Source organism: Musa acuminata, chromosome BXJ2-11, assembly GCF_036884655.1.
Source record: "Musa acuminata AAA Group cultivar baxijiao chromosome BXJ2-11, Cavendish_Baxijiao_AAA, whole genome shotgun sequence".
In the NCBI taxonomy this organism is placed as follows: domain Eukaryota; kingdom Viridiplantae; phylum Streptophyta; class Magnoliopsida; order Zingiberales; family Musaceae; genus Musa; species Musa acuminata.
Window position 1 is genome coordinate 2943463 of NC_088348.1, and position 12848 is coordinate 2956310.

General features: G+C 40.5%; 1 protein-coding gene across 1 annotated transcript; it reads right to left on the reverse strand.

Annotated features, from left to right (window-relative positions):
* Positions 1-6871: 6871 nt before the first annotated feature.
* On the reverse strand, positions 6872-9118 carry LOC135626284 (subtilisin-like protease 4). Its single transcript, XM_065131479.1, has one exon. The coding sequence runs from the start codon at positions 9116-9118 to the stop codon at positions 6872-6874; it is 2247 nt and encodes a 748-aa protein (XP_064987551.1).
* Positions 9119-12848: the final 3730 nt, after the last annotated feature.

Consider the following 12848-nt stretch of genomic DNA (forward strand, 5'->3'; position numbering starts at 1 on the left):
CGAATGCAAGTACCAGTGAGTTCCATGGGAGGGACTTGATCATGCAGAGGTATGATCGAAGCAGCTGGAGAGTTGGACTGCTCCAGAGCTCATATTCGCTTAAGGGAGCGCGACAAGTCAGAGGACAAGGTCGAGTAAGCGAACGTTGCTACCAAGGAAGCTAAGGAGAACAGAATCGCTGCAAACTCTACAACGTGATGGCAGAGGCCATGCATGGGAGTTGCAGTCTGTCTTTCCATCGACCAAACGGACTGCTTGGAGAACAAAGTGGTGTTGAAGCAGGGGGTCGAAAGGGGCGAGGAAGCGACGACGAGTCCAAGGGACTTAGCTACCCAAAATCAAGCATCAGTTAGAATGGAGGTGGACTCAGAGGAGTACCACGGAGACATCTCTACTGATTGTAAAGAAAAGGGATACAGAGGCGAGGCGACGGATAGTAGGGCCATGGGTATGGCAGCGCCATGGTACCGCAGAGGCGGGACTTCCGTGCAAGTCATTGATCCCTTGCTCTCATGGAGGGAGAGCGCTTGGTCGTGAAAGGGGCCGAGGAGGTGGAGCATGCAGAGGCAATCTCCAAGTACCGAGACAAGGCTGAAGGGCAGAGGCCAAGAAACTTCGTAAGACCGGTGTCAACAAGTTTCTCATCAAGATAGCCGTAAGTGAAGGACTTCAGGTCATGCAAGGGTGCACGACCAAGGAACGAAGCAAGCAGTACACGGTGCTGTACCTTTACTACTCAGTGGAGTAGGCGGCAGGGTTGATGGAGAAGACGGTACAATCCCAGAGGCGACCTCATCTATCAGAGAATTACTCCAAGTTGGGGTGAAAACTTCTTGCATTCCAGAAGTTCAATGGCATTGAGAAGGTGAATCACAGTAGCTAACTCAATGCAAGGAGTGCAAACACTTCAAGTGCTTCAGAAGTGTGAGCAAAGAGCAGGCGAAGGCCAGTAACCAGCTCGATGCATGAAGTACAACCTCGAGGAGGCGGGCGAAGTCAAGTAACTTTTGCCTTCTCAACTCTTAAGAGAATGGGCGAAACTGAGTACCCCAATTCTCTTATCTATCCAGCAGAGGAGCGCTGCACAAGTTCAAAGACCCTTCGAAGATAATGGAAGACAATAGTTGTCAAATCCTCACCAACGGTGATCAGTGTTACTGAGAGTAGATTGTCCGCCTCATTTCCCTACGAAATGCCAATCGAAAGCGGAAGTGATGCGAACCTACTTGGATGTGACAACTAACTGAAAGAAGAGTCAATGAGCAGATTTTGTGGAGGAAGGACCCAAAACTTCGGAAGTTTGCGAGGCGATGCTCGTTAAAGCTCCAATAAGCATCCACCCAGTTCAAGCAGTATGAGGAAATTTTGAGAGACTGGCGCAGTAAGGATGGTCTTTTCCTTCATTTGGTGGATCCGCAGGAATCAACGAGGATCAATACAACTCAGCCAACCCCACACCAGAGTCAGAGTCATTGGCGAGTTGAAGCAGCATGGCGGATCAAAGGTTCGACTACTCAGAAACAGCAGCGGAGAGCAGTTGGGAGCCAGGAGGCGCATTGCAGCTGGAGCAGAAGATTGAAGACTCAGCAAAGGCGAAGAGTTGCAGTGTTCACAAAGGCTTCGACGAGGACGTCGAAGGGATAAGTGGGGGAGAATGTAACGGACAAACTTCTAAACAAGATGTTGGATGTAATGCTTATGTCTGTCCGTTGTCTTTTGGCATGTTCATGCCTTGTACAGCAGGTAGAGGGGCGGCCGAAGGCTTATAAGTCCCATTTTAGTTGGGTTGGTGGCCTCTTTAGGCTTGTAAATAAAGGTTGTGTCATGTGGACACGTGCGAGAGCTTTTCGGTCTGTAATGGACCATTTTACCCTTTGTTGTGCAACTGTTCAGAGCTTGTAAAGTCTGTTTGTAATTTGCATTGTCTATGAAGTGTTTTTCGGACATGTTTGCTTGTGGATCCCGATTGAGGCGTTCTTTTTAACCCGTTCTCTCTTTTGTTGGTCCTAAGGGACAATGGGAGGCTTCGGGGAGGCTGACCTTTGCGGACGGACGCGCGAGGGTGCCGCACGCCTTAGGCAAAACCAGCTAAGGTCGTGACAACTTGTTGGAAAAATCTGTTAAAGTGGAATAATTCTTTTCTCTCTTTGTGTATCAAAATTAGTTCCTCATCAAAATACCAACTTGATATCAAAAGCACATATGAATTAGAACAACATAAACAATAGAACAATGAATCAATGATCAAATTCTTAATATGGAAAACCCAATGTAAGAAAAACCATGGGATCGTAGTCTAACTGAAACTTCCACTATCACCAATAATGATAATAGGTTTATAATAAGTCTTCTTTAAAATAACAAGAAGATCATCATAACATTAAGATCACATATCTTGGCTCAAGAATAGCATATTATCATCACATAAATGGATCTCACAAAATGGGTATAATAGGAAAATAGGGTAAACTACATATTAGCACCATTAAAATTATAAAGTTTACTGTAAGTATTCTCCACTTATAATTTATGATAAAACTGACAAAATTTGACCCATGATCATCTTTTTTTCTCTCCTCTTTCTCTCTGTTCTTTTCCACATCAGAACTCAAAATCTTATATTTTTCCACATCAGAACTCAAAAGCTATCTGTTCTTTTCCACATCAGAACTCAAAATCTTTTTTTTTTTTCTCTCTCCTCTTTCTCTCTGTTCTTTTCTCTCCCTGTGTACTGCCACCACTTGCTGCACGCTCTCTCGTTCGCTGCCCTCATGTCTCCTCCTATTTCTTTTTTAATTTTTTTTTAATTATTGATAAATCAGATTATGGGCTAGAGCCAACAATATTTATGTTTCTTAGTTAGCACATATATAATATATTGCCTTGACATAAATGTGGTACGATGCTATAAAAGGATAGTTTTTAAATCTTAAAACAGAACATATTTCGTATATTGGTCTAATTAGTATTTAATTTTATGTGAAATGACATTAGTGATTGAGTATATGATTATGAACTACACGACTAAAATTTAAATCATAAAAATAACTCTATTTATGGGGGTACAAATTCGTATATCAATTTAATAACATAATATTTTTTAATTTTTGTTCTTATTTTATTTTTCTTATTGCCATGGTATCGTTGACCAAAGAGTTAACATGACCTGGTTCAATCTTGAAAATGTAGATATGTCCTAGGGTCCCCGCCATGGTGGATGAGACGGCCCGAGTGAGTAGTTAAGGTAACAAATGGACTCTCAAAGTGTTGTTGGCTTAAGGCGACGGACTCGTGGTCATCTCAAGGTGTGATTTGTCTCTTGAGGGAAGTTCGGGATCATCTAGAGAGGCATCTTGGCCTTGTCTGGAAGTGCTCAGCATCGCTTTGAGGTGCTCCTTCGACGCGCTTATGCCCTGCACAAGCAGTTGGTGTCGGGGGATGTCTCGATCCGACTCCTTCGATGCTCAAGTCAATATAGTAGGTAGAGGGGATTTAGTAGAGCAGAGATTGCCTACCCCCATTTGATCTAGAGGCTTGAGTCTTATACCTGAGTAGTCGGTGGCATGAAGCCAACGATGGGTTAGGGCACATCTTACCCGTTAGGGGATCATTGATGGTGGTAACTGACGAGCGTGTCCTCTGAAGGATGACGTCAAGGTAGGGTGCTTGTGATGATGTGCTTTGTCATGGCTTTTGGCCTGTTTGAGATAGGTATGATATGGCCCCTTGTGTTGTTCATCTGGAAGGTAGGGTTGGGGAAATTGCATCATGTCGTCTAGCTTCAATGCGTGCATGCAGGCCTTCCCTTAGCTGTGGTTGAGGTGGCTTCTTTAGTTCAGGTGATGGGGTGAGTTGGCAATGCTGTTATTTTCCTTATCATTCGTCCCCTCTAGAAGACGTTCTTCGAGGCCCGAGTAAGGGTTTCAAGGCACATCATTTGGATTCATGGCTTTACTTCGTTTGGGTGTGCCGAGTTATGGGTGCTGCTATGTAGCAACTTCATGCTTCTCGTGGTGGTTTTTCATGGGTGTTGGTATCGAGTTTATCTATCGTAGCAGGTTTTTACCGTAACAAGTATAAAGCCCGTCTTGGTGGATCTTGCCTCGACTACCACAAGGGTCCATCGTGGCAAATTTGCTTTGATCGTCATAGTGAGAGTAGGGGTCCGTTGTGGTGAATCTTGCCTTGACCACCGTAATGGGAATAGGGGTACACTATCACGGATCTTGCCTCGACCTTTGTAGCGGGAGTAGGAGTCCATCATGACGGATTTTGCCTCGACCGTCATATCTGGAGCAGGGGTCTGCCATGACGGATTTTGTGTCGACCATCAGAGTGATAGTAGGGGTCTGTCGTAGCAGGAGTAGGGGTCTACCGTTAGGGATTTGATTTAGTAGGTCCTTTCTTTTTTCTTTGTTTTTTCTTCGGTCTCTCCCTTTTGCTTCGGGAGTTCATTTCTTCTTCAATTTTTGACCTCCCCCTTTCATTTTGGGAGGTCTTTTTCTCCGTTTCTTTTTATCTCCCCCTTCCACTCCAGGAGGTTGCTTTTATCACTGCCTCCCCATCTACTTCAGGAGGCAGGGGCGGGCTCTCGTTCTGCTGCTCCCAAGAGAGAGCGCTAGTTTGGGGCTCCACCATAGCGAGCCTTGGCTCAACCGTCGTAGTGGGAGCACAAATCCACCGTAATAGGTCTTCGCTTGATCGATGTAGGAAGAGTGTTGATTCATTGTGGTGGCTTCTGCCGTAATGGGTCTTGACTCGATCGTCATAGCGGGAGTATTGATCCACCGTGGTGGCTTCCACTGTAACGGGTCTTGGCTCGACTGCCAAAGCAGGAGTATTGATTTGTCATGGCTGCTTCCGCTGTAGCGGGTCTTGGCTCAACCACCATAGCGGGAGTATTGATCCGCAATGGCGACTTCCATCGTAACGGGACAAAGCTCGATCGTCGTAATGGGAGTATTGATTTGTTGTGGTGGATTCCACCGTAGCGGGAGTATTGATTCGCCATGATGGGTCTTGGCTCGACCATCATAACATGAGTATTGCTCCGTTGTAGCAGTTTCCGTCATAGTGAGTCTTGACTCGACCACTGTAACGGGAGTATTGATCCATTATTGTGCTAGTCATAGGTATCCTGTAAGTCAATTATGTGAGTGATGACACGTGTAAGATGATATGTACTTTGTTTACTTATTATTATTTATTGATATTTTTCTTACTTTATGTTACCTATTGTATATATTGTGATGTCCGTTGATCTATGTAATGGGAATCAGATCGTGATGAGATCACGATAATGAGATCGATTCACCTTTAAACACAAACCATAAATAATCCTGATCGTAGGTTACTTGAGATGGATATCAAGATAACCGGACAAATTAGTATGCTGTAAATCCATCTAAATGATGGAGATGATTGGTCTCATAGCTACTTGTGTGGGGACACTAAGGATATAGTGTAGGTACTCATTGGAAAATAAGTTTACCGATTGATCCGCTCATGAAATGCTGGATGGTTGATGATACCATATTATCAGATAATGATTCCGTCATCCTAATTATGTATTTGGTTCTTAGACTTGAAACACCAAAGATGTCCTATATGAGTAATCTACTATTTGATACCAAACTTATAGGTTAGGGAGTTTCAAATCTAACATAATCGATCATCGGGAATAGCAACCAACCTTACAAAGGCAATTGAGTGTTGATAAAAGAGATCATCCACTATCGGTGTCATTAAAGAAATATCGTATGTATTCTTGCTTAAGTAAATCTCCAACAAGAATCATTTGGATTGTGATAGTAGAGGAGGAAATGAACTTCGATACACACATAAGATAAAAACAATAGAAAGAGAAAAAAAAAAGAAAGATAAATTTATGGTGGATCCAATTTGATATTAATTCTATTGAGATGAATTTCATGAAAATTATATTAGGCATGATTTAATTTATCTTTCATTTCTATTGATTTAATTAATGTATAAAATGATAGATATTGATATTATGTTAGTGAAAGAAATAAATGAAGAAAAAATGGTGATGTTGGAAAAATAAAAAAAATAAAAGGAAGAATAAGAATTGTATGCTTATATTGAGGATATAATGTAAGTATCTAATGACTAAGTCTAATTTGTTTATAAAAGAACTAATGCATTAGTTTAAAATTTATAAATACATATAATTTACTTGATTTAAAAGTCATTTTATTATCCACAAATTATAAAAAAATATATGTTATTAATTTGAAACATATGATTTAAATAATTATTTATTATATTATAGAGATTTATTAATTTATATTATCTGAATTTATATGAAAATATATATTCAATATTATTTTTTGAAAAGCATTAAAAATGCATGATTACTATTTGGAAGGATATATGATACCATCATATTTAAAATGACATGCAAAAAGATTTATTTACTTAAACTCTTAATTTGGAAAAGTTATGTGTTATTTTGGATGACACTATTGTTGTTCAGTGAGTATGATTATTATATATTAAAATATATTTTAAAAAGTCTAATTTCTTTTGGGTCCTGACACCTATATCATGACAGTTAAAATGGTTTTGAGCTTATCATTGGGATATAATACTATTCGTAGTCATCAATGCTACTATAACTTCTATTGTAATGTCTATATCTTAGTTACACTTATACTTGTGAGCTCTTAACTATATTTATGTTTATTTATAAATAAGTTTACTGAGTCATGATTTGAAATGCATATGAATTTTAAGCATTGTAAATTGTATAAATATGAAGAAAATATTTGATATGCATGCAGATTTGAAAAACATATATTTAATCAAATCTCGGGACAAATAATATTTATACAATGTGCACGTGCATGCATTACTTCAAGAGGATGGAGATTGGGCTTCTAACCACGTGCTTCCTCGACACCCACCTCAGTTGCCCACTGACTCTGCCCGATCGACCTCCGCTTCTCCAGAAGCTGATGCTGAAGCTTTTCTTCTGGTTCACCTTCTTGAACGACAGCGTGGTTGGCGTAACCCTCGCCGACACCCCCTTCGGCATGTCGACCTTCACCGCGTAAATCGACGTCGGCTTCCCCACATTGGTCACCGTCCGTGTGTAGCTGACCGACTTCGAACTGTTCGCCCGCAGCTTGACCGATATGGAAGGGTAGTTCAGCTCTCCTTGGGAGATGCTCTTAAGAGACGAGCAGCGCACGGGTTTGCGAGTTAGGGCGCTAACAGCTGAGTCGTTGTAGCCGAGGCCACAAAGATACGGAACGTAGTCTTCCTGTGTGAGGTCGTAGACGAGACCTGGATCGATGGCCTGCCGTGGATTCACGTGACCCGCGCCTACGGCGAAGAGGTCGGCCGGGTGGTGCAGCTCGTCGAGGATCGGCCCTCCTGTGTTGTCCGTCACGTACGCTGTCGTCATGATCGCCGATTTGATCGCGGCCGGCGACCAGCCGGGGTGCGCTTTCTTGATCAGAGCTGCGATGCCGGAGAGGTGCGGGCAGGACATGGAGGTGCCGGAGATCAAGGCGAAGGCCTGGGAGTTCCACCCGGCGAGGATGTCGACGCCTGGCCCGATGATGTCCGGCTTCAGGATCCCCGGCGTGATTTGGCTGGGCCCGCGGGAGGAGAACGAGGCCACATCCGGCGAGTGGGGCCTGCGCATGACGGTGCCGTGGTAGATGATGTTCGCGATCGGGGTAGAGGTGGAGTTGATGTAGGCCTGGATCTCGAGTCCGTAAGCGTATGGAACCACGGATGTCGGGAGCACATGGTCGTCGGCTATGATCGTGTACCCGTCTACCGGGTAGTTCATGACGATCATCCCGGCACCGCCGGCTTTCTTGACGACTTCACTCATTTGCACACTGTCAATGACGCCAAGCTGGCACAACACCATCTTTCCGCGGACGTCCACACCATCTAAGGTGCCATTGATGCACATGTAGGCGCCATCTTTAGCTGTGACGAAGCCGGGGTAAACGAGAGGTAGCATTTTGGGTTTGAAGGAACGCGGCCGGTGCAGTGATTCCCCATAGAGCTTTCGTCCGTTGCCAAGCTTCACGGAGGCCAAGAAGAGGCGGTCTGTGGTGCTCGCTCCCACCGTAAGTACCCACGGCGCATCGTTATTCACGGAGCCAGGATCGGGCCCCTCGTTGCCGGCGGAGCAGCTGATGAAGACACCTTTGCCGATAGCGTTGAAGGTACCCTGCGCGATCGGGTCCGAGTGGAAGGGAATTGGGTCGGCGCTGATCGAGAAGGAGAGCACGTCGACCCCATCGGCCACCGCGGCGTCCATGGCGGCCAACATGTCGTGACCCATGCATGCTTTTTCGTCGCACACCTTGTAGGCAGCGATGTGAGCACGGGGAGCCATCCCGGCAGCGACGCCCGGGGCGAACCCGTTGACGTTGGCACGCTTCACGAACGCCCCGGCGGCGGTGCTCGACGTGTGCGTGCCGTGACCTTCTTCGTCGACGGGCGTGCCAGTCGACCGACGGTCGCGTCCGTCGTGATTGATGAAAGACCTTGCACCGATGAGCTTGTTGTTGCAAGCCGACGCCTTCAAGTCGCAGCGCCCCTTCCACTTGGCCGGCGGCGGCGGCATGCCGTGGTCGTCGTAGGAAGGATGGCCGGGGGTGACGCCGGTGTCGAGGAGGCCGATGATGATTCCTTCGCCCATGTTGCTCTCGTTCCACACGCCGTGGCTCCGGAGCCTCAGTCCCAGGAACTCGGGTGTGTGTGTTGTCTTAAGGCGGTAAACACGGCTGGGGTAGGCGTGCAGAAACCAGTCCATCGTCGACACGGCCTCCACCTCCCTCGGGGTGAGCCGCGCAGCGAAGCCCGTCATGACGTTGCGGTAGGAGTAGATAAGGCGCGAGCGCGGGTCACCTTCTTCAGACGCCAGTCCTAATGGTGTAGCTGCACTCTCCAAGAGAGAGGAGTACCATTCGCTCCATTGGTCTGCGACATCGAAGTCGACCTTCTCGGGGCCCTTGACGTGAACAATGTAAGTCTTCGGCTCCTCAGAGCCGTCGACATGCAAGCCGGAGCGGAGGAAGGAAGCACAGAGGTAGAGGACGAGGGAGAGGGCATGTTTGCTGAGAGACATTGCAGGGACGAGAAGATGCATCACAAAGCAGTGAAGGATGGAGATTTAAGAGTGCGGCAGAATACTCGATTTAGTGACGAGTAGCTGTTTGCCAAACCGCAGGAAACTCGATTAGGAAATGGATCTTCTATATCAGGAAATGATTTGTTTGCGCTGAACCAGAATCTAACAGCTGCGCGGACTGTTTGTGTTGGATTTTTTTATCTGTGCTGAACCAGAATTAGATTTGTGACATGGAAATTTTTCTATGGACATATAATGAATTTTGTTTTTAGAAATACCATAATAAGAGGATAGGTTCCATTAAATCTTTCCTGTAAATGCCTTTTCTGTAGTCATCACTTTTTTTTTTATTCTACTATTGAATCCATTGATTACTATTTTTCTCAATATCCTTTCTTTGTTTTGTTTTATTCTACTATTGAATCCATTGACTGCTATCTTCCTTAATTTTTTTTCCTTTGTGGATTGAGTTAACAGTAAATGGCTTAATGAGGATTAGAATTTTGGTGGTTAGAATTTTCTAAGTTTTGATTGTTACTGACTTTTAGAGGTATGCAAGGAATGATATGATTTTTAATAATGTCTAGAATACTAAAATTATTGAAATTATTGACCAATTATTGTCCCTATTTTGTACTTGCCTGATTAAGCAATAATAAAATTTTATTTTAATTTTAAAAAATTGCTACCGATCACATTTCGATTTAAAGTAAAATTTAATCGATTATGTGGTTCGCTAGTTTCAAATCAAATTAGAATGGTGTTTTAGTTTTGGTTCCTAGGTCTAAAAAATTAGAATAATTGATTTCGATTCTAATTCTAGTTAGTATGTAATTTTAAATTTAAGAGCCTTTCATGTTAAGTTAAGATTTAATATACAAATAATTTAAACTAAAGATTGTATGGACACCAAAAACATAAGAGTGTATAGAAGGAAGTACCTAAAATATAAAATAATAATAATGTTTTGAGTTTTTAAAATATGATGAACAATTAATTTCATATATATTTCACTTTTAGGTGAAATATTAATATATTCTATATTTACTCAAAATTATTTTTATAAGACTAATACCATTCTTATGAAATAATTTTGCTATATTTTGGTATATAAAATTAAACTATAAGAATATCTAAAATTGTATAATTCCACTCATCACATAATTAGTCGAAATAAATTCTTCTTTGAGATTATCTAAATATCCAAGTTATGTTAGCTAATATGAATATTATTTTTTAATATAATTTTATAAGTTATTAGTCTAGGCCACTTTAATAACTATAAGACTAATATAATAATATAAAATATAGTTTAAAAAAATTATAAATGATAAAATATTTATTATAATTTATATCTCATAAACTAATCATCCTAGGCCACCTTGATAATGATTAGTAAAATAAAAATTAGAAGTATAAGTTACAAATGATATTTACTAATTTTTTGTTAATCCAATTTATATAAAAAAATAGTTCAATACTAATAAAATAATAATTATATTAATTTTTAAATATTATTCAACATAAAGAAAAACTCATATGATGATAATAATCATGAAAAAATAAAAATTCATGACTTTATGTGAAAATACATATCATTTCATAATTTCAAGATATATGTCTGTGAATAACTATACAAATATCTAAGAATTTTCTAATATACTATATGAGAAAACTATAAAAGAAATTCATAATTTATAAAATTTTAATTCTGTAAATGACCTAAATGGGCTAATCAATCTTATTTAACTAAAATAACTGGACTAAAATAATTGTACTATCATTGTCGTAACTACAACCACCTGACACATATATGAATGTTACCACCAGCCTAGAAAATCACTACTATCGTGACACCCAACAGTCTAGTTTGTGACACCCAACGCAACCCAATGAGCCTCTTATTCATCGCATTTATTACCATATGTGTGACACTGTCCATCCACTGACTAGTGCCTAATTGCATTATCCACCACAATGATGAGTCAATCTCCATCTTGTGGATTGTCACTGAGAATAACACCTAGACCTTCGCACCATGCCACCTAGATCATGTTCTCCCTTGCAACCTATCGATGTTAAATCGTAAATCGTGATTCCCACTTGCAATCGTCAACCACTTAAAATTGCCACCCTCCTATGCCATGTATTTAGCATCACATGTAGCCAAGTCATATTGTCCCAGCCTACTTGCAAGGCCTTCCCTTTTTATCGTGACTCTCTTCCGTGACATTAAGTGACCATTACATAGCATAGTGCTGTCGCATGCAACAATGACGCCACCCAAGACAGCCGCTACCCATGGTGGCAATCGTTGCATGTAGCACCACTGCTTCACTCAATAGTGGTTGCTGCACATATCACTACCATCTACAAGTTCCTCCTCGGTTGCCCGTAACGGTAACCGATGACAATAGTAGGTTGCCACCCTCTACAATACTGAAAGCATGCTACCCACGATAGCCTATAAACTAAACATGAGTAGCACGTCATCCTCGACTCTGCCTATATAAGGCGAGGAACCTTGTATCGCCCGTAAATAGATGACAAAATAAATTAGATAAGAAAATAGATTAATAACACAGACGGATCGTTCAAGTATCGTGTTGAATTTTAAATTTTGATAAAAAAATTAATTAATGAGTTTATGGGCTAATATGGTTTTGAGATAATGACGTAGGAAATACATCGATTAGGGACTTGAACTATTGAAAAATATTCATATTAAGGGGGTTAAACATAACTTTTAGATCTTATCATATGGATATAACGTGACCATAGTTATTAATATTGTTATACCTTTTATTTTGACATATTTAACTTAGTTATAATTTTGTCTATAAATTCTTAACTATATTTATGCTTATTTGTGAATAGTTAATGGCAAGTTTGCATTACAATAATTTATACTCTTGTATGTGACATTAGTTGTATTTATATTTTAATTTAATTATATGTGACATTACTTGTACTTATTACTTTACTTATAAAAAATATTTAAATGTATTATGATCTGAAAAGTACCGTAAGCATTTTAAGCGTCTTCAAATATATATGAAACTCATGTAGAAATAATTTGTATTTATATATATTGATAAAAAAATTATATAATTTAAGTTATGACTTATATGATTATCTCTTAATTTTTCAAATATGAGGAGTAGCTCATTTGTTGTTATGAATCAAATGACAATTAAGAGTCTTACACACTATTGTACATTCAAATTATTTTATACATATATCATTTGGAATGAAATGTTTTTGTTGAATTCATTGAATAGATTATGCATATCCTACAGAAATTAATTATCGATTGAATTATGTAATGAATGTATTATATAAGTAACATTTCAAGTTTTAGTATTGGATTCTTATTGAAAAAATTATAGGTTTGACACGTAATATCATCCTAGGCTTTTCAATAAGTTGTGGGTATTATAACATACAAAATCAAAATATCTAGAATTAATGATCCTTCTGGGTACTAATCGATCGTAGAATAATCACAAAATAATTTCTCTAAAATACTTAAGCTAAAGTTGATAGTAATACACTCATCAAACCTTTATAAGCCAATAATCTTGTCCTCTATCAATGTGAAATCAATCAGAGGTGTTATAAGATATGTTCCCAAATATTTGTCCGATACTATTTAAAAAGTAGAAGGAATCCAATAAAACTAAAAACTAATTTAACCACCGAAGGATATTGTGAAAAAATACCCTCG

Excerpts from the sequence above, each read along its gene's own strand:
- LOC135626284 (XM_065131479.1), bottom strand. The coding sequence starts at position 9,118 with ATGTCTCTCAGCAAACATGCCCTCTCCCTCGTCCTCTACCTCTGTGCT.